Source organism: Papaver somniferum, chromosome 4 (assembly GCF_003573695.1).
Source record: "Papaver somniferum cultivar HN1 chromosome 4, ASM357369v1, whole genome shotgun sequence".
Lineage (NCBI taxonomy): Eukaryota > Viridiplantae > Streptophyta > Magnoliopsida > Ranunculales > Papaveraceae > Papaver > Papaver somniferum.
In genome coordinates, this window is record NC_039361.1 from 34,936,037 (window position 1) to 34,958,402 (window position 22,366).

Here is a 22,366-nt window from a genome sequence, read left to right on the forward strand (position 1 = left end):
TAGTTGTTGTTTTTTTTTTTTTTTGAAACAACTAACCATAGTTACTAGTACAACCGTTGCCCCTCCTACCGAAGAAGAATCTGAAGATGGTATTTGTCTGCGACTAGCTTCGTCCCGTTTCAGAAAAAGTGATACTTTCGCTCCGTTTCAGAAAACGTGATACTTTCGCCGCGTTTCAGAAAAAGTGATACTTTCGAGCGAAAGTATCACTTTTTCTAAAACGGAGGGAAAGTATCACTTTTCCTAAAACGGAATGTGAAAGTATCACTTTTCCAGAAACGAAAAATTAGTCGATCCATAAACCAAAATATGGTTGAATGATGTGTTATGCATCTTTTATGGTGCTATGCATTCAATTTTCGAAAATTGTACCTAAAGTGAAAGTATCATTTTTTTTGAAGCGGAGCGAATACATACGTTTTTTTTTCTTTTTTATTTGAAGCATGTAGTATTATTAGTTGCAACGGAAAATTAATTTATGCATAAACCAATGGCTACATAAAGTATTATGTATCTTTTGTGGTGGTTTGCATAATGGATGCATATTTAAATTTCTAAAATTATGCCTAAATGATAAATACTTCCGAATTTCCTAAAAAATCTAAATTTGATATTGTTGTTTGTACTCGCTGCCTAGGTTTTTTATAAGCTTTCCAACGAGAAATTTGTAAAATTCAAAAACACGAATTTTTAGATATGTTATATTAAAGTTTACATTCAAATTATACCCCTAAAAAATAGGATACACAAGGAGTTATAGTAATTGGACTAAAAGAAAGGGACAATTTTGTCTAGTGATAAAGTAGCCATGAAATCGAAAATTTGTGTTAGGTTTCATTTGACAAAAAAGTGGTCATAAAAGGACTCTCTCCCTACGGGCCCTCCGGTCGGTTGGCCCAATTAATGCTATTTTATATTTTTTTTAATTATGGAAATTGAATTTGCCAACTGTCTGTTTTCATAAATTCTCTCTCTAACTTTTTTACTTCTCCAATTTCATCTTCTCGGTGTGTTGAGTGAAAATGGACGACACCAAATTTTGATTAACAAATAAAATTAAGATCATGGGTTTATACCATGCTTCGATCGAATAACAATCTTCAAACACCGTTACTCTCAGATTGCAATATGCCATGATTTAATCAATTATTAATGAATCACCATGGATAAGAATTAAAACCTCTAGTAAAAATAAAAATCGTATCACAAATCCATACCAAAGTGATTGCAGCATGCCATGGTTTAATTAGTTATATATGATTTCCATTTTAATAAATCTCACTAAACTGTAGAACCCAACCATTTTCTCAAAATTTATAATCATTCGAACAATTTTTCGCAAAGTTAACACCTGCATACCTACAAACAAGACTTGTTCAAAATAAATTTTCGGCACTATATTTTATGGCTGTGAGGCTGTTAGCAAAAATACGATCAAATCATGAGAGCGAACGAAATCTGATGCTGGTTTGTTCATGGGAGCATTGGCAATTGTTTCTTTGGGAACGAGAAGTGAGACTGAATAATAAATAGTCATTTAAAGTATAAGGGCTAAATACAGAATAACATAAAGTTTATAAGTTTTCAAAGAATTAAATATATTGAAAATGATAGACTTTCCTAGTTTTACGGATCAGTGGTTTTGATAAAGATCTAACGGTTATGTGATGCGAGATCATTTTTGTTGTCACGCGCACATCCGCGTGACAACACGACTCAAAAATAATTGATTATAATAAATTTTCAAACAATTTTTCTTGTTTATGGAAATAATTGATTTTTTCAATTATAATGGTTACCAAACGCATATAGAATCCATCATAATCTGCATAATGGATTATGGGCTGATAATCCATTACAATAATGGTTACCAAACATCTACCACATCTTTCCCCTGAACCATTTTTGTAAGGTAGTAAAGATGTTCGTTAAAAGTTATTCCAAAAAAATAACATATACAAGATGATAATTACATCATCAATGACGTCACCCTACGACCAATCCATAATTTTTAGGACCAAACTATAATATATTTTTTCAAAAAGGAGCAAACAGACAGTTGACTGAGTCAACTGGACTAGACTCTCTCTAATATACTATTACTAGGACTAGATGGTATTTCCTACTATAAAGATAATGACTGAACTTAACTCGAGTAATTGTAAATCATTAGGGTTCTGCTAATCGAGTGATTGTAATTTGTCTATTGAAGATATTTTTTTTTCATGATTAAAACTAGTACTACTATTGAGTGATGACGACAATGTCATTCATTATCATTTGTTGTTATAGTCAGTTTATAAATAATGTACTGTGCTTGAATAGTACTACTACTTTAAAATGCACTTAATAGTGGTTGAAGCTAAAGCGTTAGAGAAATTTCATTTTTTTTCTTTTTGCAATCTTGTATGGTTTGAACTTTGAAGAATAATATAATGGACTTGGTGGGATAAGGAAATATTTGAAGTTTTGGTTGCTTGCTGTTTATTTTTAGTTACTACTGTTTATTTATGTTTGTCAAATATTAAATTGGAAATAAAATCTAAGGCGTAATGGAATAAAATAATCAAAATAATATGGAAAATGCCTAGTCAATGAAGATGGTTAGAATATAACTCGACGGTATAATTCAGGTTAACTCTTGGCCCGTTCCAAGAGCAGATTTAAATAACGTCTGATGAGGTGCATAGTTAATAACACAAGTTGAAACAACGCCTAGTTGTCATATACGATGTCTAAACTCAAACCAGAATTCTACTTATGGTTGCCTATATATGATTTTTCTTTTAATAAATTTAGGCGAAAAACTAAAATTACAGCGAAGTACAGCTTAGCATACTTGAATCTTTTCGTCGTTGCTTCTGTGGCAGCTCTTTTATGGACTTGTCCTAATCTTTGGTAATTAATCATTGATATCTTTATATTTGATGAAATAAATAAATTAACATAGTAATATGTATGAGTCTTTCTCCGAACCGTAAATCCTTGAGTTTTGATTTTCATGTAGATTTGATTTTGGTCCGAAATTTGAATGTCGTAATTTTCACCTTTAATAGGCAGTTGCATCTAGAGAAAATCATAATTATCACCTAAAACACTCAGTAGTAATCCGTTATGTTAGAGCATTGCTTGGTCGAATTCATAAGTGTTGCTATTTCAAGCTTGTTGTCAAATTTAGTTGATCGATACTATATCTTGATTTCTAGTCTACATTTGGTCAAGTCTCGGATTATGATAGAAGTGTGTGGTTGAGTACCAAACATCACTGCATTTTACCGTTTGAAAGCAAAGATCAACCGAAGCTTTTGGAGAACTTCATCAACAAAAGGTAAGTGAAGACTGAACCACCTATTTCTCAAGTTTACAATTCGTTTCGACTTTTATACATATAATATGTATATCAAGCATTATTCAAACGTTTTCACACGCAATCGTGTGTAAATACCATGAATTTATTAAAATAAAAACACTTTTCCTGCTAATTAATAGAAAACTTTAGGTCCATACAAGTTTTAAAAATTTCAACCAAGTTTCCGGCTAATTCCAGCCGAGTCCCCGGAGGTTCAACCAAAAATTTTGGACGATTTCGGCCAATTCCAACCAAATTTTGTCTCGGCGGTATTAAGAATTCCGCTACCTTGAGAGCCGAAACAGGAATTTTCAGCGAGATCTCGACCGAAATTAACTACATTGATCACAACCAACTGTTTTTTAGAATGATTCTATGTTGACACCCAAAATAACTTGGAATAATCCTATAAGGGGATCTGAGGAACAAAGGAAAAACCCTCTAGAATTGAGATTATAAACAGGCATAGGTGGGTCCCTATTTGTTTCTTACGGGACTATCCTGGGATGAGAAGCATTTTCGCTTCTTTTTTTATACTCATTTTTGTTTGATTTTTAGGGTTGAATATTTTCTTTTGTTTCCTCGAGGCAACATGAGCTTCGAGAATATAGAGACAAGCAATATTTGGAACTCCATAAACGGATGATAGGTCAATTTTGGCCATAACTCATTTGACTTGGCCAAGGTGTTTTCTTCATCCTTCTGACGATCGTTTCTTTCTCATTCCTTTCCCCTTTTCTTTCTCACCATTTTGCTTTATATCCTGCTTTGACCTTGTTGTTAAACTTTTTTTTTTGTTATGGCTTATTTATCAAAAAATAATAACGATTTTGACGTGATCCTTCGTACGATGACTGAAATAATATCAGAACCTCAAACTTTATGATGATGATGATACTGCTGAGCTTTTACAAATCATAATAAGAATTTGGTTTTTCAAGTTTTCTCTTTCTTGTAAATAGTGTAGTTTAATCATTTTGAATGAAGTTGGTATAATCTAAAGTTTTTTTATTTTATGTGATTTGGAAGCAGCATTGCAGAGTTCTCCTTCGTGTGTTAAAGAAGATTTTACGTTAATGAAAAGATGGCAAAAATACTTTCTCATTGAAGATTATGATATCAAGTTTGTTTACCTTCTTGGTGCATTTTTATGGTTTAGCATTGAGTATGATGAATGCTACTAGGAACACATGCTTCTTTGATCCTCAGAAGAAAGTATGCTAAGGTGAGGGTAAGAATATTGGATATTATTAAACTCTCCCTAAAGATATGATGGTGGAGTTAAAATCAAAGAAGCAGGTAAAGATAAATGAGTGAAGTTGTCAAATGGCAATGGTGAATGCTACTAAGATCTTTAACATGGCTAAACAAATAGGAACACATGATCCTACAAATACTCAAATGGAAGTGAAGTGATGAAAGGTGAGGGTAAGATTGGATGTTATCAAACCCTCCCTAAATATGTGGTGGTGATGTTGAAACCAAGGAAGCAGATAAAAAATACATTCAGATAAGAAATACTCCAAGCTTGTGTTTCCATTGTGGGTATTTGGGTCATTTAATGAAGCAATCTCTCATCTATCAAGGAAAGTTGGAAAGTTCCTGTCCTAAACACAGAGGAAATAATAGTTAAATGAAAGACAAATCTCTGGAAAGGTAATCAAAAGAGACTTGTACTTATCATAAACCTTATGAACCTGATTTTTTTTTCCAGCCCTACGTAGAACAGAGATGTAGTAAAGAAGATAAAAGAATGCTCAAGAGCCATTGATTATATATGGGAGAATGAACAATCAGATGGCAAACACATGACATCTTCAGATTAATATGGTTGCGCTAAATATGAGCGAATCTAACGGTCAATATAGAGATATGAATGTTGAAGTTGTTAGAGGTATGTCTGATAGTATCAAAGAAGCCACCAACATTAACTGAGGAAATTCTATAGATTAGGATCAAGAATTTATGAATACACTAAAGGGTGTAGGAATTGATAGTTGTAACAATTTAGAGGGCCACATTAAAGATACTATCAGGAAAAAAAAGAGAGGAAAAAGCTAGTGTTGTCATAAAAACTATCGGGAAACCGAGGTTATGTTAATCTCGAATATGCATGTTTCCATAAAAGTAAATTTCATGAAACATCCTACTTTAAATAACTTACCTCGAATCCTTTACTTACATCTTTACATTAGCATGATTGAATACTAGCATTAATATAATGTACAAGATAATAGACAATCACACACGTCAAAAAATTATATGGTTGATCTTCCCTTTGTAGGTTACATCAACGGCCAATACTATATATAAAGGATCTTTCATTATCATAACAAGTTATTATATCGACACACTTCATATAATCCAACGACTTAGAAACAACAAGACATATTACAAAGAGCTCATCTCTTAATTTGTTTATCTTCTTCTATAAACTCCATTATCATGGTTGATTCAAATTTAGACAAGAACATCATGAATTCTCTAGCTTCTTATGTATGAATCTCGGAAATCCTAGATTTATCCCATACTCGCTCTTACTACAAGTCCCTCTTTAAACATAGATTTTTACCCATCACACATCATTGTAGGACACAATGGTTGTGACCCTCGATCTCTCTCGTTATTGATAGGATTCTCAAGAGAATAATTTTCTCTTCACCATATAAGCCCTTTTATACATTAATTACATCCTTGCTCCCCAAATCTTAGATTCTTCTAAGAATAGTATTCCACCTTAATTAGGAAACTCTGAACTTGGAAAACACTCCAATAAATCTTCATACAAGTTTCCTATTCCATGCAAACCTTGTACACATTTTATTCCCGGAAGTGCCCTTTAGCCACGATTTCTAAAGCATAAATCACTGTTTTATGCTACAAAAACTGTAAGTAAAAGTCCGTTTTTTGCCACATGATTTTGTTTACAAAACAGAACCCTTAAAATTACCACCTTTTGTGACGTGAACAAAACCACGTTCTTCACTCTAACAAAGCATAAAACCACCTTAAATAAGAATAAGGATATCCTTTGGGACACCATTACTAGTACGAATCAAAATTGTCTTGTACTTTGAGCTTGAACCACCACCTAAGCTAAATCCATTACTGACACTTGCACCACCTGAATAGTTGTTTCTCGATCTTCTAGCATCACCACAAACAACTTCTTCACAATTCTGTGTCGGCTTGTATTAAACTACTTCGTCTCTATGTTCACTCATTATTCCACCTTTGTAAAGTACTATTTTTTCGACGTATTTCTAACATTTGACACTGGTTAAACTGAGCCATTAAACAATTCTAGAAGGATTTCACCAACTCCAAGAACAACAATCTTGGGTCATCCTCCATGTAGATAAAACATTCAAAAATCTTCATATGTTATGTATGAACGGTTGTTAACACCACCATGATTCAAAAAATATTCTCTTGACAATATTTGCAGACACCAATTGAACCTACGTACAATCTTCTCTCGTAATGAAAACACCTTCAACACGAATCATACTCACATCAAACAAAGCTTTCAGATCTTTATTGATGTCTTCATATTCTTTGTTTGACCTCGGTCGACTCATCATCTTCACGAACTATATCCTTCTGATACGAACCAAGATTTTTTATTTTTTTTAACCTATTGTTTTAATTATCAAAATCCACACTCATTGCACCACTTATCTGGAAACCGAGGTTAAGTTCATCCCAAAATGAAATGTTTCCATAAGAGTAAATTCCATGAAACATCCTACTTAAGATAACTTAGCTCAAATCATTTATTAGCATCTTTAGATTAACAATAACATGATTGATAATACTATAATGATTATAATGTACACGATAATAGACAATCACATACGGAAAAAAATATTATGTGGTTTACCTTCCCTCTGTAGGCTACATCCACGAACAAACATCCTCTTATTTCCTTACAAAAAAAATCGTTAGCTCATTGGAGCATGATGTCGTAGCATTCCAAAACTCAAAAAACAAAAGGGAAACTTGGGAAAATGATCCAATATGGACTGCAATCTTGGGGATCTGCCCCAATGTTAAAAAGAGTTGGAAAAATGCCCCACTGTTAGAAATCTCGGTTAAGTCCACATGTGCGACTTCCCACGTGCGAAAAAAAGACAAAAGTTTTACTCGAAAATATTTTCGAGTTCCATTATAAGTTGAGTTTTTGCTTCTAGAGTATAACCAAGGACAATCAATGGCTTCATGGTCATCACTTTTGTTACACAGTGAACATTTTTCCAACTTTTTTCTACATGTGAATAGTTACATGTGTGGACTTAACCGAGATTTTTAATAGTGTAGCATTTTTCCAATTTTTTTCAACGGTGGGGCAGATCCCCAATATTACAGTCCATATTGGGGCATTTTCCCAAAACAAAATCCAAGGAACCATCGTCAAGTATCGGGCATACCTATCACCTACCCTATGGGAAAGGTCCTAAGTTCATCGCACCTAGGGCTGCACAAGAACCGGTTGAGATGACCTGACCAGAGTGGAACCGGAAATACCGGACCAGGACCGGACCGGAATCGGTGTAGCCGGTACAGACACCGGTACTGGAAGTTGAGAACCGGTCTACACCGGTACATACACCGGTTCTTGGGAAGGACCGGACTTGAACCGGACCATAAGTACCGGTTAATGTGAGCCATAAGATCTAGATATAGATTTAATCTCAACCGTCCTTACTAGGTATAGTCTAATAGACTATCGAGTTCGAGAATCAATTCATTCATCTTCTTATTCTTTTTTTCTCTCGAAGAGCAAGAACAACATCTCTTCTTAACTCTTCTCTATGTTCGATACTTCGATTGGTTCTTCTTCCTCACCATATCTGAGTCTCAGGTAACTATTCTGCATCTTCTTGTTCAATTTGTTTGAATCTTCATGGATTGATTTAGGGTTTGAATCGATTTGAAATTGATTAAGGGTTTGATTGAATATTGTTTTGTTTGAGATTGATTTGGGGTTTTTAGGGTTTGTTTGAATTTCGTTCTGTATGAGATTGATTTGGTGTTTTTAGGGTTTGTTTGAATATCGTTCTGTATGAGATTGATTTGGGGTTTTAGTGCGTATGGCTTGAACTTCTCTTTTCTATTCTTTTTTCATACTAGCAGAGTACCAGTGATGCCCTCGATTTGTAATTTGGTGCTTGAGCTTTTGAATGAAAATACATGGATGTTTCTAAACCTTTTAGTCTTGTTTCATTGCTTTTGAAAGCTTTTACAGATTCATTTAACTAGCAGAGTAGCAAATGCAGGGTACTCTACATCTTCTGACAAATTAGTAAATTACCATTATTTAATAATGACTGAAATTTGATAGTCTGAATTTTTACCTCAATTATTGTATGTTCTTGCTTTTCGACAGTTACTCAGTTAATGTTTTTCCTTACATTGCATTATTTTATCTCAATCTAACATTGTGTTTGTATTTTATGTTTGTTAGATTCCACATCAAATGCAACTCCGACTACAAGTACAACTCAACACATAGAGGTTGGATCATCCTCTCAAGCTGCATCTCACACAAATGATGAAACTGAAACTGCAACTCCAACAAGTACAACTGAAGTTGGAGATAGAAAAAAGAAGCACGACAAAGTGAGATCAAGTGTTTGGTTGGAAATGACTAGGATAAATGATACTCATGCTGAATGTCATCATTGCCACAGAAGATAGGCTGCTCACAATGAAGTAAATGGCACTGCTGGATTACAAAAGCATTTGAATAGATGTCCATAAAATCCCAACAGCAAGGTTGGTAGCTTTCTGTGTAGTCTTTTTTTTAAGGTTGTTTTCTTATGTAACAACTTCCTTAAATTTATTCTTGAAAACTTTGTTCGAGACAGGACACAATAACTATACATAGGAGTAGAAACAACTTTCTTTGTATGCATATGAAAGTAGTAATGATTGCAATCTCTTAAGAAATGATGCATTTTTGAAGTTGTTGATGTGGGGATGCTGAGTATGTATTGTGGAGATAAAACTGAATGGTATATATGGTTGTTGTTGCAGGCAGGAAGATACATAAGGAGTTGGTAGTTGCAGGTAGTGGCTCAGCTTAACAGAAGCAATGCAGTGAAGAAGTGGTGCTTTGATGACTGGATGGATGAGTTGGGGAGGAAATGGTGCTTTGGTTCAGCTGAACAAAGCAATGCAGTTTAGCTGTTTAAGTACTTAGAATAATCTAATTAGTATTATGAACTTATGGAAATTGAAAATATGTAAGAGAATGACCTGTTTTTAGTATTATGAACTTATGGAAAATTGGAAACGTTATTTTTAGTATTTTGAATTGTTTCTTTTCAGGTAAAAATCCCGGTATCGGACTTGTACCGGAGTACCGGTACAACACCAGGTACAAGTACAGGTATCGGTACTCAAATTTCAGTACCGGTCAACACCAGGTACATGGACCGGTCCCATAGGAGAACCGGGCTGTACCGGAGTATGTGCAGCCCTAATCGCACCAAATGAGTCTTAAAATGGTGCATAGTTGGCGGTGTCCGGCCTGACTATGATCCGACTCGCCTGTTCCGGGAGAAAGGTCAAAAGCCGAAAAACACACAAAAAAAAAAAAAGAAAAGAAAAAAAATACCAAGGACTGATATGTAAATTAATAAATCCAGGCGGGAACAAGAAAAGGCAAAATTCTCTATTTCTTCTAGAAGACAATTTTTTCAACTTTCAAAACCCTCCTCTCAAATCTTCCCCTGCACTCTCCCCATCTCTCTTCTTCTCTGAAATCCGAACTTGTCAAATAAAATGGCGCGTAATAAGGTGATTCTTCTTCTTCTTCTTCTTCCGGAAAGTTGTAATCGTTATGTAGTGCTATTAGTTTTATAAAACCCTCATTATGAATTTTTGTTTGATTTGTTTGACAACAGGAAGCATTGATTTTATTGATTGATGTTGGTCCATCTATGCACAAACTTCTTCCAGAGGTTGAAAAAATCTGCTCTATGCTTGTACAGAAAAAGGCATGTCTCTTTATTTACCCCCAATTTGTTTAAAAATCTATTTTACTTTTATGGAGATTTATCGAGGGTTCAAAGTATCCTTTTGTTTGATTTTGTTGCAGCTAATTTTCGGCAAGTACGATGAAGTGGGTGTTGTTCTGTTTGCAACTGATGGTAATTTCTGATTTCTTCAGTTCCTATAATTTGTTGTTTGATGAAATGCTAGATGGGAATGGTTGATTCGAGTCTTTGTTTAGCTCAAACTTGTGCTACTTACATGAACTTTTAATGTTTCTGATTTCTGAATTGCGGAATCTAGAGGACGATTATAATTTATATCGTAGAGTAATGGTAACTTGTAAGAATGATTTTCGAGTCAGGAGTGGTCTTGTAGGGGTGGGCACTTAAAACCTAGGCATTGGGATGAATTTATGGTGGTATAGTATCTCTTTAGAATCTGCCTATGTGGGGTTCGGATGTTAATAGTGTGAAGTTTTTGACTATCAGTGAACCAATTGCATGTGTACTTTTGTTGTAAATTTTTAATTGAAGCTGCTCAAGTTGGAAATCTTTTTTGTCTTCTTAGTTATCTAGTCGTGGATAAATGTGTAATATACGTTATTGTTGGAATCATCAGATACTGATAATGAGCTGACAACTGAAGTGGGCGGTTATGAACATGTGGTGGTATTACGAAATTGTAAAGTTGTTGATGGAGATATAATAGAAGCGTTACAAAGTTTGCCCAGGGGAGCAGCTCCTGGTGATTGTATCCTACAGTACGATTTGAATTATTGATGTTTTAAAAACTTAATATATGGTGTTATTTGTCTTTTGATGTATAAATAGTTGGTACCAAAATCCTTCTTATTAGGGTGGTGTAATCCTCCTGAAATACTAGTCCTTTGATTCATGAGCCTGTAGTGGTTGTCTTCTACGAAGTCATTAGGCATCATACTTTACTAGTTGGGTTCGTATAGTCATCTACATTGTTTAACTCAGAGGTGACATCTTTAAATGCCCCTACTATTGCCCATTGCTTATGAGACAAAGCTCAACTTGTGAGTCAATGTTGTGCCTCCTGATAAGTGCTACACTTGCTAGATATTTTTTTACCGTGAGTGCAGTACAGGGTTAGGTTTGTGGTTCCCTGGTGGCCTGCGTTTTATATCGTGACGATTTTTATTTTTTTAATTACATATCTACATATACTTTTTCATAAGGATTTTTAAAATGTGTATTCCACATGTTATTCTTACTATAGTGAAGATACTGTTTTTACTTGGTGTAGGTAAACCATGTGATTCACATCTGAAACACATGGAACAAATTAGCTTTTAAATTGCTCAAATGAGAAGGCACGGTACCAGCTTGCCTCTCTGGTTCCCCTTAGTCCTTGATTTTCTTGACTTGGTTCTAGTTCTTGATGCCATTGTGGTGGGTATGGATATGATGATAAAGAAATTTGGTCAAACCAGCAAAGGAAAGAAGCGCCTTTGTCTTATAACAGATGCGAAATCTCCCATTAAAGATCCATATGAAGGAACAAAAGAGGATCAAGTCGACACCATTGCTGCACAAATGAATGCTCATGGCATGAAACTGGAATCAATTATCGTGCGGGGAAGATCAAGTGGGGATGCGGCTAAGGGCTTCATGGAGGAGAATGATTCTCTATTAGTTCATTTCTCAAAAAAAGCTAGTGCAAAAACAGTTTATGTTGAAAGCCCGACTTCATTGTTAGGTGCAATTAGAACAAGAAACATATCTGCAGTCACAACATTCAGAGGAGACCTTGAGCTGAGCCCAAAAATGAAGGTTAAGGTGAGAAAATGTGACAGCTGTATTTCAGTAACTGTGTTGCATTATTATGGCTTTTTTATGTTTTCTATACCTTATTGACATTCCGAATTACTTTATTTTCAGGTGTGGGTATACAAGAAAACAGCCGAAGAGAAGTTTCCTACTCTGAAAAAGTACTCTGATAAAGCACCTCCTACAGATAAGTTTGCTACTCATGAAATCAAGGTAGATTATGAGTACAAAGGAGTTGAAGATCCTACTAAAGTCATACCCCCAGAACAAAGGATCAAAGGTTATCGTTATGGACCTCAAGTGGTTCCTATTTCATCTGACGAATGGGATGCTGTCAAGTTCAAACCAGAAAAGAGCGTGAAACTTTTAGGGTTTACCGATGCTTCCAACATTATGCGGTAACATCTTGTTGCTTGATCTGGTTACCAGTGATTTCTTATTCTCATTGTAAAACTAAAGTAGTTGTGTTACCCAAAGTCCGAATCTCTTTGAACATCACATCACCTTGTCTTCGTTTTTCTGATTTATGCATGTGGTATTTTACCTCAAGGCACTATTATATGAAGGATGTTTCCATCTTCATTGCTGAACCTGGCAACGCGAAGGCCACTGTTGCAGTTTCTGCCTTGGTAAGAGCAATGGCGGAAATGAATAAAGTCGCAATTCTCCGTTGTGTATGGAGACAAGGTCAGGCGAGCGTAGTCGTTGGGGCTTTAACACCCAACCCTTCAAACGTAGAAAATATCGTAAGTGCTATCATGTATTTAAACTATATGTATACTTGATATTTACATAGATCTATGTATAGAAATTTTATCTTCAGCCTTTATTTTGATTCTTAACATATTCAGCATGTTTGTGAATCTTGTTGAGCAGCCAGACTCGTTTTACTTCAATGTGCTTCCATTCGCTGAAGATGTTCGAGAGTTTCAGTTTCCATCGTTTAGCAACTTGCCTTTGTCAATGCAGCCGAATGAGAAGCAACAAGAAGCAGCAGACAATTTGGTTATGATGCTTGACCTTGCACCCCCAGGCAAAGAAGAAATTCTGCGGCCTGAATTTACACCTAATCCTGTCCTTGAGGTTCATCCTTTGCAACCATTTCATGCTTGTAGTTGTAATTGGGAGGTCATGATTCATAAATGCCTACCCTAGACTATTTAACTATTATGTTTGCATGCGCATTTTCTACTACCTCTGTTATAATGGTTTTGCATGCCTTATGTGGTTTTAGCTGCAATAATTGTTTTGGATCTGGTGCCTAATTATCTGGGCGTTCAGCTTCACTGTTCTTCTGATCTTATGTGGCTATTCATATTTCAGCGTTTTTATCGTGTGCTCGAGATAAAATCAAAGAAACCAGATGCTGAAGTGCCTCCACTTGACACAACACTAAAACGGATAACTGAACCTGATCCAGAACTTCTTTCTCAAAACATGCAAGTCATAGATGTATTTTCCAAGCAGTTCGAGCTGAAGGAGAATCCAAAGGTTGTAAAATACTTCCCTCATTTAATATTTTGATAGTTATGAGGATGGTTAAAAATTCGTAAATGCACTTAGACAGACTTTTATTTATATACACTTGACCTATTTGAAGTTACCGTGTTAAGGAAATCGTTTTGCGATGTAGATTAAGAAGTCTGCCAGACGATTATTGAATGAAAAGCCCTCAGGTTCACATAAAGATGAACTGGACGGTGTGGTAGATGCCGTTGGTCATCAAGCAGTCCTTTCTCTTAAAAACAAATCATCACAAATGGTTGACAAAGTTGGGAGTGAGACTCCAATTGAAGATTTTGAGGCCATGATGACACGTAAAGGTCGTGCAGACTGGGTCGATAAAGCCATCAAAGACATGAAAAATCTAATATTTGACCTGGTAGAGAACTCCTATGAAGGGAATACCTATCAGAAGGCAGTGGACTGTCTGGTTGCACTTCGCAAGGGATGCATTCTTGAGCAGGTACATCGTTGTCAGTATTTTGGTTAAATTTCCTGATTGTATATCTGTGGTTACTTTGCATTTGAGATGGTTGTCATTGAAAAAAATGATTTTAAGATGCTTATATGCTTTGGTTTTTAAGTCATGTTCTTATCTGAAGAGCCAGTTTCTGGATTCTGGTTTTGACGTTAGAACTTAAAAGGATTTCTACATGTGTAGCTCCATGATTTACCTAATCTGTTCCAGTTTTTTTTAAGATACGCTGGGGATCCTGGTATGTTGGCTGGAGATTTTTGATACATTGTTCTTTTTTTCAATGATTTTTTAGGAGCCTAAGCAGTTCAATGATTTTCTGCGCCATCTTTGCAAGTTTTGCTCGGAGAAATACCTCTCGTCCTTCTGCAACTTCCTTGCCTCCAAACAGATGAGGTTGATAAGCGACACAGAATCTTCAGACAGGTTTATGTTCTTTTTTTCCCCCCTCGACCCTAAGCACTCTTCAAAGTTTTTTACAATATACATCGCGACTCATTTCTCACTCGTTTCATGTTTTCTCACTCAAATTGTTCCCTTGGACAGTGACGTAACAGATGAAGAGGCCGGAAGTTTCTTGGTCAAAACTGAACCGGGTGTTTAGATGAAGAAAAATCTTTTGTTGAACATACAGTTGGAGAAATAGACAGGTTGTGACAAAAGAACATTCCTTTTTCCAGAAAGAAGTTGTAACGAGTTCTGTCAGCCATTTTCTACCCTATTTGGTTGATGCATTTTGTTCCCATCGGTAACATGTGTTAGAGAAAGTCAAGGCAGTCCTCCAATTCATGATGTTGAGATGCAGCTTTCCTTTTTGTATGAACTTTTGTATCTCTGGATCTTGGGATTCTTGCACTAAGGAAGCTTTGTAAATTTTATCTTCTCCACCATGGCATCATGCGTGGACCACAACCTATTCCTGACATGCCAGTCATTTGATGTTCACGGATATGCTGAAAAATTAGTGAATCTGAGCTAGTGTGATCTCTGCTCCTACTGTCTGTACAGTTCTAAAGATGACATTTCGAGTATTTATTTTTATCTTTTTAAGATCGATTTGCATTTCCAGTGTTTTAGTTATAAGGGCCCAAAAATCTTTTGGAACAATAGCCAGAAGAGATTTTAACTGTTCATAATCTCCCAGACTCCAACGGCATAAGGGGATAATTTGACACTCCGATGGCATAACCTGTAGCAATATTTTTCCGTGAAGGAATAAGTAAAATTAGTGTACCTGGCCACTTCATCTTCACCAACAGTTATCATTGGCCTCCGTTTTGATAGCTGATGTCTAAATCTTCTTCGGTGCACTACTGATTCCATTCGCTTCTTCAGAGTCACCTTTGGTTGTTGGTATGGTAGTTCTTTGGCTTGGTGTAGGAATTGCCTCCATGACTTCGCCTCTCTATGTATCCGAAGTATCTCCTACAAAATTCCGAGGTCTCGTTGGCAGCACTAGTTGTTTGCTCTCTGCAATTGGCCATCGTTTTGCTCGCTTGGCATTACTCGTTTGAGAGCATTACTCGTTTCCAGAACAATACCTGTCAAACAGTACTGGATACAACAATGTGGGACTGCGTAACATGCCTGGAGGCAACCTCAGGATGTGGTTTCTGTGCTGTTAAAGGAGACACTTGTTTTACTGATTGCTCGAAGTATACGAGCTTGTCAGAGCGAAAATCATACGTGGATTAACAGTACTTTCTCTCAAAGAAACGATCGGCTATTAACATATGTTGTTGTGTGGTCAACCGGGCTGGGAACAGTCTCATGGATTTGAGCACAGAAATGTACCCTGTGCAGCTTAAAGGTTCTACAACTGGATACTGGTTTTCTGGACTCATCGTGTCATTGCTGAACTCGGGTTGACTTCCTGCGTGATCCTGTTGTTTGTCGAGCTGTTTGTTCGGACTGTCATGTTTGGAGTAGGGATATTACTGCAGAACACTAAGTTTTCGGAACCAAAAGAAGCTGAAGATTTCATTGGGCTTCATGAGATGCTGCTACCAGGTAATGCACACTTGCACAGTTACCTTACCTGAGGTCTAGCAATGGGGAAGTAGTAGTTTCAGTTGGGTGGTGTTTTTTTGAAAAACTTATAAAATGGCCTAAACTCTTCTAAAAGCAGAAGAAACAACATTCAGAAGTGACATTATAATATAAAAAGCAATTTCCCAGTGACTAAAGATTGTCAATAAAGCTAAGGCAATCAACAACAAAACAAATGTTTAGTATCAAAAATTCAATTTGATTTTTCATCAAACTGCCTACTTGGTGGTGGTTCCTATTATCTGGCTGCAAGAGATTGATATCTTTGTTGTGCTTCGGGATATATCACTAAAACATACTCATAGAAACAAAGGCAAAGGGAGAGGATCATTTGCGGACATCAACCAACTCGACATCAAATACCAGCCATGCGTTTTGTGGAATTTGTGGAAGCGCTCCTTTAGCTCCATAACTAAAACACAAGTAGACAAAATATATTTTAATAAAAAGAGTCGTGCATATTAGAAAAGGGTAAAAAGGCAAAACAGCATATACACACCCCATTGATGGTGGGAGAGTGAGTCTTCTTTTATCACCAACACGCATCCCTGATTAAAAACACAATACCGAAGTTACATGTAGAACAGGATTTGGAATAATAATAAAATGGAACCACAGGCTTTTGATCAAGTTCAGAATGCATACCCTTGACACCGACATCCCATCCCTTGATAACTTGCCCTACACCTGTAAAAAGAATATTTACATATCAGAACATTTACTAGAATTACATTTGCTAAGTTACAAATTAGGGGAAGTAAAAATGTACCTAATCGGAACTGAAAAGGTGGTCCCCTGACATTTGAGTCAAATATTTTCCCATTGCTCTTTAATTTACCAATGTAGCGCATTGAAACCTAAAACCCAGTAAACAGTTGTTTAATCAATTGAATTTTCAGAGTAATGCTTATATTTTTCACTCACTAGTAGAGTAACAGGTAACTAGTAAACACTAAGTGACGTACCTTGCTTCCATTATCAGCTTTTTTTGCATCGGCTTTGCCCATTTCCAACTCCTCAATAACCATACCATTATCAAAAGTTCTGACTTGAGATCGCTTTTTCTCCTTCTTGGCTTCAGTTACCACAGTAGGTGCTTTCTTTTCTGCTACCTCTTTACTTGCACTTGCATCACTCTCTTGGGCTTTATTCTTTTTCTTATTTTTCTTTTTCTTAACCTGACCATCATCTTGATCAGCATTATCAACACTCCTGCACATATCACACTCTATTACTCTCCAACCTATCTAGGACATTGATGGTATACTTAAACAGGATTTCAAAAAAACATACATTTCTGAAAATTTTGTGCGTTCAAATCAAAACATTCGCATAACCGTGCTCTGCATACCCACATTTAGCTGATGAACAAGAGTTGCTTACAGTTATGCAAGCACATGTAAACACACCAAGAACAGATGAAAACACTTAACCGCATACGCAGACTAGGAAAATATTCACATATGAACAACTTAACTTACTTATCATTAGGTTGTTCTTCCTTGGGTTTGTCTTCTACACGATCCTCTACGATTTTGTCACTCTTTTCCTCATCCTCAGCTACACCTTTTTTACCCTTCTTTCTCTTCTTTTTCGACTTGTTGTCGGATTCTTGCGCAATAACAGATGAATCTTTAGCCTCCTCAGATAACCTGCTATCACAAATCAAATGAGCAATACAAAAGAAAAGATTTCAACTACTACGGTTAAAGATGATGTTTTCTTTGCTCTATCAATTTACAAATATGCTACACATCCTTTTTCTCGATAATAATATCTAAGAAAGAAAGGAGGGAATAACAGCTCACTTCTTAGCATTGCTATCTTGAATGATGCTCTCATTTTTCCTTTTTGTGCCTGCACCTTGAAGACTGCCATCTTCTACCTCCTTGCCTTCCTTGGTTTTGTTCGTCTCAGATTTACTTTCTTTACTTTTATTTGTAGGGATGATGGGAAAACCATCTTCATCTTCATCTTCACTTTCCAAAGCATTATCCTTGACAACAATTTGTTTTTGATTATCAGCACCATCTGACTTCTTAGGATGTTTGCTGTTTGCATTCCCATTTTCAGTAGGTTTCTCATCATCCTCTATCTCCTCAATGACAACTGTTTCAGAAAGCACAAAAGCATGTCAGGTTAGGAAAATTCAGCTATGAATAGCATAAATCTTTTGCCAGTAAAACGCATCACTAACGCAGACACAATTATACAGTGGCAACTAACTTCAATCCCAAACCAAAGCAAAAAAGAAAACTACTCCGCAGCTATTCAAAAAATTGTCAAAACAGAAACCTTAAGAATCACTGTACATAAGAACTCTTCTACCCGTATTGAATGCAAAAATGCTACAGAAAAAACTATTCCCAAAAATTTGGTCCTCTAGATGACATTTTAATCAGATGCACTGTGAACTTCGAGGGTGCAGATACCCAGAAAATGCAAGAGAAATGAATGTATAGTCACTGGAAAAAATTACAACTCAGCCAATACTAACAATATGTCATTGTTAGGCGGTTGTATGTAAAACTACTGTATCCAGACTTAAAGAGTTTCTCTCCATAAACTCAAAGCTCATTCTACAATAGGTTCATTATTTTACTTTCAACAAAGAAAAACACAATGTAAAGTGCAGAACCGAACCACCTAAATTAGTGATTATACCTGCACTCTTGCCTGATGGAAACATATCAAGATCCTCACCATCATCCTCAAGGTACTCATCATTATCAGAATCATAATTGAATTCCTCAGAGTCAGTATCCTCCCCAGATATACCATCCATAGAGTCACTAAAAACACGAGTTAAGGCAATCCAATATCCAAAAATTCACACGAAACAACAAAAAGTAAACGATTTATCTACAAACAAAGAATCAAAAGGATACGATTTATCATCATTATAATCATCATGTCCACATACACTATTTCCCAGATAATAACCAGTTAGATGCACACTCCGAGGACCATGAACTGATAAAATAACTTTATCTTCTTCCTCAAATTCAAGATCCAATGGAGATGTTTCATTCTTCCCTGGCAATAAAGCACATAGAAGAATCGGAGCCTTATCTCCCACAGTACATTCAACTACAGACCTCTGTTTTGTGCCGCCAATACCCAAAGTTGCCTGCAAACATCAAATCAAACTTTCTTAAACCCCTAAAATCCTTAAAACCCTAAACCCTAAAATTTCATGACTATGAAAAAAACAAACCTGAGAAATATGAAGGCGTCCTAGCTCATCATCGTATGTATGAAAGAATGGTTTTCCTGCTTTGATTTCAACTCCTACACAGAAGAAAAATGAACATAAGACATAAACCCTAACATTTACTTAAGAAAATCAACATACAAAAATGTGTGAAATACGGGAATTTTGTAGTGATTGTGTGATTTTAAGATGAGACACTAACCCCAGAAAGCCATCTCTGAGGATTGATTTGGAGTTTGAGAGAGGAATTCTAACAGCGGCGGTGCTTAAACCCCTGCGCTACAAAATGTGCCGCTTTGTGAAGAAGGCAGAAGAGAATTGATACAGTGCCCTTAAAAATGAAAGCGATTATATAAGACGAGGGATTCTTGTAGTCTTGTGATACCAAGGGTTTACACTTATGATAAGGGGTAATCGGCTATCAAAATCCAATGGCCGCAATTTACTGGAGAGGGTACCAAAACCATATAAAACAAACTAGAAAGTCTTCTATTTTATATGGATTTTGGTACCCTTTTCGTTAATCTGACATCTCCAGTAGCAATGTTGCAAAATTTCAGGACCTCTCCGATAAGATTAGGGTTACCGAATTCCATAAGATCTTTTCTTTTTTTATTAAGCCAAAAATCGTATTATTGAATCAAAATGTGTACAAAAAAAAGGTTTACAAAAAAAGAGGTCAAATGACCCCCCAACACTTAAAAACTATTGAAATCTATAACACCAAATTTTGGAAGTTCAATAGAATTTAGAAAATTAAGGTATTCCATCGTACATAAGTGCTTCACTCTCCTGTAACAATAATAAGTTTCACGATAAGTATGATGAAATTGAATTGAAACATAACTCTTCCGAACTATTTTTGTCTAACAAATCATGAAATGTTAGAACTAGTAAATGAACTAACAACATTAATAGAGTCTGACTGGATCTTAATGAACGATTTTTCGGGGACCACGGTTTTTTTGGGGATCATGGTTCTATTTTTAGTAAGACATTTAGAAGTAAATCTAGGTCATCCCTTATCTAGATATTTTATATTAATACCTAAAGTACCCTCCTGATTAATTTTGGCAATGATTAGTGAAATGATTAAGCTAAAGAAGTAGAATTATTGAGAGAGTAAATTTAGAGAAGATGAAGATGAAAAACATGGAAAATAATTTTTTTTTCCAATTCACTAAGCTTGAGTATTCAAGAGATGATAGCTCATCTGATTCTTCATCTCCATCCTCTCCTAGAGTATTTGTTAATCGTCACAATGATCTAGATATGAGTTATTTCTTAGATGGTGAATGTATTCTTCCACAAACTCAATCTCAAGATGAAAATGATGGATTTTACCAACCACAACCGAAGGAAGAGTATTTGGATACCCAAGTATGCTTCAAACTTAGATAATGGTGGTTGAATTGGTCCAAATATTCATAAAACTGTAAATTTTTATAATAAATTCCTGCTAGGTTCAGGTAGTTCGGTTACCAAGTGTGAAGAACAGGTAACCAAACACGGAGTTCGGTTAATAAATGTCAAGAACATATAACCGAACACAGAGTTCGGTTTCTTTCTTCAAACACGCAGGTAGCCGAACTTTAGTAATAAGATTTACAGAGGTATCTTTGGTTAGTTCGCAAACTTCAACGCAACCAAGTTCCCAACCGAACTGCAGGTTAAAAGTAACCTAGTGTTAGAAGTTCGGTTGGTTCCCAAACTTCAACATATTTTGCGAATCAACCGAACTGGGCTTATATATGCATATATGCAATTAGGCAAACGTTCGGTTACTACGAAATTTATTTCTTGGCGAATTAGGTAGAGTTCGGTTACGAAGTTTCAAAGGTAGAGTTCGGTTACAAAGAAAACTTAACATTTTTGCGAACGAACCAAACTTTTGGACTTCTCATTATTTTCGTAATCTAAAGTTCGGTGATATTATTTTGCGAAGGAACCGAACTTATGGACTTGTGTTGTTCTAATACAAGGACTTCGGTTAAAATTATTTTTGCGAATCAACCGATTAATTCGTGATAACCAAACTTTTTGCGACGAAACCGAACGTTTTGCGACGTAACCGAACTAAAAGTTCGGCTGAGACTTTTTTTTTTGCGACGTAACCGAACTTTTCTCTGAAAAAAAATCCATTAAACCTCTCTGCAACTTTCATTTTCAACTCATTTTGATGATTACTTCTCATTTATTCAACCAAAAACGAATGACAAGTAATGGGTTTGTGTGAATATCTTTGTTATTGTTTTAAATTAAGCTATATATATATATATATAGAGGTGGTATCGGCGGTGGTGGTGTGAGGAGGTGGTGGTTATATATATATAGGTGGTTATTAGGTTGATTTTAAATTAAATTAGGTTAAGGGTAAGTTAGTCATTTCAACGCTTTAGGACACCCCTTATAACTATAGGTAAGGTGGCCTAATAAAACCATGGTCCCCTCAAAAAAATCATTCATCTTAATACACTCAACACCCCATCTCAAAAGCCCATTCTAAGCCCACTATTATACCAAAATAGCTCTGTCAGGTAATTTATTGTCGTACCAAAGCCAATACACATAGCTCTAAGCACATTGCTTTCATCGTCCCTAACCACTACTCCAACACGTGCGATGCTTGGATTTCTCCTAGCTGTGTCCAAAGTAGTTAATATCGTATATTGGTATCATATCAGTCGGGTCCGATACACCTATACAAAAGATAATATCAGTTTTTACAGGTGATACATCTTTAAGACTAGAATTTTAAATACTTATAAATGTTTCAATTTAAAAAATTTGGTGTCGTATGAGCATTAGTTCTCAAGATCAAAAGCTTCAAAGTATAAAATTCCCAGTAATTCACCCTTAATTTTCACCATCATCTCAGCTAATTTAGAATATTCGCACGTGAATGATTAGGATGTAAGGGTTCTGCTTAAAAGTTTTCAAATCCAAATAATCTATTCTACCAAAATACCCTTACTGAT

General features: G+C 35.7%; 2 protein-coding genes across 2 annotated transcripts; one reads left to right on the forward strand and one right to left on the reverse strand.

Moving 5' to 3' along the window:
• The first annotated feature begins 10,040 nt into the window (after positions 1–10,040).
• Positions 10,041–15,191, forward strand: LOC113275132 (ATP-dependent DNA helicase 2 subunit KU80-like). The gene is made up of 12 exons (XM_026524576.1): positions 10,041–10,153; positions 10,261–10,353; positions 10,455–10,506; positions 10,970–11,101; positions 11,753–12,156; positions 12,259–12,545; positions 12,698–12,893; positions 13,024–13,230; positions 13,471–13,638; positions 13,781–14,113; positions 14,421–14,551; positions 14,672–15,191. The coding sequence occupies exons 1-12, from the start codon at positions 10,139–10,141 to the stop codon at positions 14,727–14,729; spliced, it is 2,076 nt and encodes a 691-aa protein (XP_026380361.1). The 5' UTR covers positions 10,041–10,138; the 3' UTR covers positions 14,730–15,191.
• Positions 15,192–16,246: 1,055 nt separating this feature from the next.
• Positions 16,247–19,733, reverse strand: LOC113275133 (peptidyl-prolyl cis-trans isomerase FKBP53-like). The gene is made up of 11 exons (XM_026524577.1): positions 19,591–19,733; positions 19,392–19,465; positions 19,063–19,304; positions 18,839–18,966; positions 17,983–18,283; positions 17,656–17,826; positions 17,140–17,386; positions 16,944–17,031; positions 16,820–16,861; positions 16,674–16,722; positions 16,247–16,586 (listed from the first exon to the last, which is right to left on the reverse strand). The coding sequence occupies exons 1-11, from the start codon at positions 19,601–19,603 to the stop codon at positions 16,502–16,504; spliced, it is 1,440 nt and encodes a 479-aa protein (XP_026380362.1). The 5' UTR covers positions 19,604–19,733; the 3' UTR covers positions 16,247–16,501.
• Between the last annotated feature and the right edge of the window lie 2,633 nt (positions 19,734–22,366).

Coding starts and splice junctions, on each gene's coding strand:
- LOC113275133 (XM_026524577.1), bottom strand. Junction 19,305..19,391: donor GACGCCTTCATATTTCTCAG/GTTTGTTTTTTT, acceptor TGATGTTTGCAG/GCAACTTTGGGTATTGGCGG. Junction 17,387..17,655: donor GAAGAACAACCTAATGATAA/GTAAGTTAAGTT, acceptor TGATATGTGCAG/GAGTGTTGATAATGCTGATC.
- LOC113275132 (XM_026524576.1), top strand. Junction 14,114..14,420: donor AGGGATGCATTCTTGAGCAG/GTACATCGTTGT, acceptor ATGATTTTTTAG/GAGCCTAAGCAGTTCAATGA. Junction 14,552..14,671: donor GACACAGAATCTTCAGACAG/GTTTATGTTCTT, acceptor TCCCTTGGACAG/TGACGTAACAGATGAAGAGG.